Raw genomic sequence first — 3611 nt, forward strand, 5'->3', positions numbered from 1 at the left:
AATTTAATTTAATTTCGTAGCTAGATGATAAGCAACCAGAGGACTCCAATATAGGAAGAGCTTGAGAAGGAAAAGGCATGTATGTTTAAATAAAGCAACATGAAATGATAATATTCTTTGTGCACATTTCTTCCTCACTAACTTCTAGGATAGCACAGAGAGCAAAGGCTTCATTATGGCATTTTCACATTCTGAGTTCTAAGTCTCTTTCCCCTACTGTTTTCCCCATGACCCATGACACATTACTTTAAATGAACCAAAATCTGGACTCTTCGTGTATCTTCGTCACTGTCAAGGTATGAACTGTCAGGAAAAACCCGGGAGGGATGTGAGTCTCCTTTATTTACGACACCATTTTCCTTATAGAGGTGGAAGAGCTGGGGCTGAAAGATAGGCACCGATGTTCAAACGCCTTATGGCGTCTAAACACGCAGGACCCTGTTTACGTGCAAGCACACCACTGTGTAATTCTTGCCAATTCCCAGGCTGCTGCTGGGAGCCAACAATGAACGGTGATACTAAAAACATGAAGTCTCCTCTCACTCGCATAGTTCATTTGCTGACCAGAAAACAGTGCCACTGTGTTCTTTTATGTAACAAAGCAATCCCATCTCTCAGACGTTCACTGACAGCCAAGGTGCATAGGCAGCCAGCATGGACGCATTCTTTAAATGGACGTGCACTGTCACCCCCTGAATACCTGTCACAGAAGATTCACCCAACCCTCTAAATGTATCTGTTTCTATAGAGATTAATACAATGGATGGAGTCCTCGCCCATATTTTTCATCAACTTCTCAGGAATTAGCATCCACAAAGACCCATTCTTATTTAAAATATATGCTTTATTGAGCACAAACATTTCCTACCGAATGTGAAGTTCCTCTTTGGTCTTTATTTGTTCCTTTAGTAAGTTTTTAGTAATCTATTTATGTTCATTTTTTATTTGGTTCGTTATTCCGACTGCTGAGCATTGAAACACAGGTTCCCTAAAAAACGTCTATTCCGGTGCTGGATGAGTTAAATTATCAATAATTTAATCTTCATCCTGAGCAGTCCATTTAATGTATTGTTTACTGATAATTATAGATGTAATTTATTGATCGTTTATTATTGGAATTTTGCTTTCTATCTGACTCCTATGTTGCTAAAATAGAAAGGGCTTGAGGTGTCTCCTCCTGTGATAGGGGTTCCAAGTGTCAAAAGCTCTGGTGCACTGCAGCATCCGGTGGGGACCCCACACATGTTTCTCATGACCCAGTATTCCTGTGCCTTAATTTTACAACAAAAGGGATAACCTCCCCCTATGGAAACAGAAAGTATGCTTTTTTAAATGGAAGCAGTCTTTTCCAGACACAGAGAAAATCATCGAAGAAGATATAAGACCAGTGGTGTTTCTAGAGATAAATGTCCACAAACGAAAAACAAATTTTAAGAGCTGAAAGTTTGTTTTACCTACTTGAAGCCAGTTCTTTCCCCACTTTTTGATTATTTTCTTTCCGGTTTAAATATGATATGTGTTTTGTGGATCAGCACAGTACACAACTGTGCACTTCAACCTGCCTGCCCATAAGTTCTAAACCACATTTTGGTAATCCAACAGCTTTTCCCAAACGTCTTTAACATGTGAGTGGCAGCTGTTCCCAATCACCATCATTTGGATATGTGCTTCAATTTATAGACGTTTGAAGTTATTTAGGTTTTAAATGAATAATCATTTAAAGCCTGACCTTTGTTACCACAGGGAATTTTAAAGACGTATTTGTGAGTGTTGGCACATACACCTAAAATACATTTACAGAAAGCACGACTCAACCTCACATTGTACTTCTGAGCAAAACAATTTACTCAATAAGAAGTCAAACACTCGCTATTCATAATTTCACCATAATTTTATTTTGTATTTACAGTCTTTAATTTCTAACGCAGGGTTTAGTTGAGCATTGGGGGGGCTGGGAGTTAAGGAAGAGATATGGGATTTGGAGGAGAGGGATCAGAGGTCTGGCTGAGACAACAATATTAAAGCTAACAGGATGTGAATGTCTTCCAGAAGAAGTTCTTGCAGCCAGCTTTGCGTTCCCGGGGTGCCATGGCTGGGTTCGAGTTGGCAGACCTCTGCAGCTCCAGCCTCATCTCGTCCTGCTCAGCTGCCTGGGGCAAATCCTCAGGCTCCAGGGCATCATTCTCTGTCTGGTTGGGCTCGGACAGCAGCTCTGCCAGGAAGTACTTGGCCAGTTCCTGGATAGGGCAGGGAGAAGAGCAAAAGGAAGAATGGGAGAAAGGGAGAAATGCGATTTGAAAATAAGATTTAATCATTCAAAACCAAGTTTCCACAGTAATATGGATGGCTGCTATATTCACTAGATTATGCACAGGGAAAAAAAGCTTCCTCAAACCCAAGTCTTTCAGAAAGTGCTATGCCTTCAAACACAGAGAAACCACGGATGATAGGAAGTCGTTTTGTAAATATAGTATGCCAATAGTTTGAGCAGCTCCATTTTCCTTTATGAGACACGAAATGGACCATGGACCTGAGTTCTTGCCGGATTTTTTTTTCAGCACCTGGGTCAGCAACCCTCGTGCCAGTACCAGGGATAGAGCTCAGTCTCTCCGGGCTCTCTTGCAGGCTTTCGGAATTTTCCTGAAAGCGAGGGGGGAACTTACCTGCAAGGTGACCACCAGCGCCGATCAATCCTGGAACGAGTAAGAGCGGACCCTAGACTTCAAAAGTTTCCCTGGGAGCTCAGGGGCTGAGCGACTCTGAGAAGCGCCCGCTAAAACACCTGTCGCAGGGGCTACAGCAGGACTAAGGGGAAGGCTGGGGAATTCGCAAGGGGGACGAGTCCCAGCCATTTCCTTACCTGTTTCCCGGTGGCAGCCGCCAGAGACTTCTGCAGAAACTGACGGAGTCTGGGGTCCGAGGGAGCGCCGGTGACACCGCCCAAAGCCAGGACGATGCAGAGCGCGGCCAGCGCGCACTGGAGACGGCAGGACAGCATCTCCCCTGCCTCAGACAGCCGAGCTTGAGCGCGGTGGGTCAGTCTAGACGCAGGTCCGCAGGCAGCAGAGACGACTCCAGTAGCGTCTCCTTCAGCCGCTATCGAGCTCTCCACGGTCTCCCCTTTTTAAACTCTCTCTCTGACGTCAGCCAAGGAGGCGCCCCCAGATCTCACCAGTGCTTTTACGCACCATTAGCCTCGCAAAATCAATCAAAGAAGTGAGGGGAGGCGACACGATCTAAAGTGGTTTATTTTTTTTTTTTGAAGAAAAAGAAAGCCTGCACCCACACAGGCACATGAAATTCTCCACGCCACACAGACCAAATAATCTTGCCTTCACTCAGTGTCGACATGCATAGCCCATATTTCCGCCACATAGGTGCATGATTAATTACTGAGATCCTTCAGTCCTTGGCCAGCAATACATCAGCACACACAGTTGGGTACCTGTCAATGTACCCAGATTACTGGACTTGCCATCACGCTTAGCGGTATTGTATGGCAAGGGAGACTTAAAGCTATCCGTCTAGGAACCAATCTGAGAATTAATATGCAATCAGGAGGACTGAACTATCTTCTTTCCTGGCATCCCTTAAAGCCTTGTAGGAAAAAG

At 44.4% G+C, this 3611-nt stretch overlaps 1 protein-coding gene across 1 annotated transcript; it reads right to left on the reverse strand.

The window, feature by feature from the left end:
• Positions 1–1872: 1872 nt before the first annotated feature.
• On the reverse strand, positions 1873–3143 carry Sst (somatostatin). The gene is made up of 2 exons (XM_032900037.1): positions 2861–3143; positions 1873–2237 (listed from the first exon to the last, which is right to left on the reverse strand). The coding sequence occupies exons 1-2, from the start codon at positions 2996–2998 to the stop codon at positions 2025–2027; spliced, it is 351 nt and encodes a 116-aa protein (XP_032755928.1). The 5' UTR covers positions 2999–3143; the 3' UTR covers positions 1873–2024.
• Positions 3144–3611: the final 468 nt, after the last annotated feature.

Source organism: Rattus rattus, chromosome 4 (genome assembly GCF_011064425.1).
Source record: "Rattus rattus isolate New Zealand chromosome 4, Rrattus_CSIRO_v1, whole genome shotgun sequence".
Classification (NCBI taxonomy): Eukaryota; Metazoa; Chordata; class Mammalia; order Rodentia; family Muridae; genus Rattus; species Rattus rattus.

Excerpts from the sequence above, each read along its gene's own strand:
- Sst (XM_032900037.1), bottom strand. The coding sequence starts at position 2,998 with ATGCTGTCCTGCCGTCTCCAGTGCGCGCTGGCCGCGCTCTGCATCGTC. Across the intron at positions 2,238-2,860 it reads CGGCTGCCACCGGGAAACAG|GAACTGGCCAAGTACTTCCT; the intron begins GTAAGGAAATGG and ends TGCCCTATCCAG.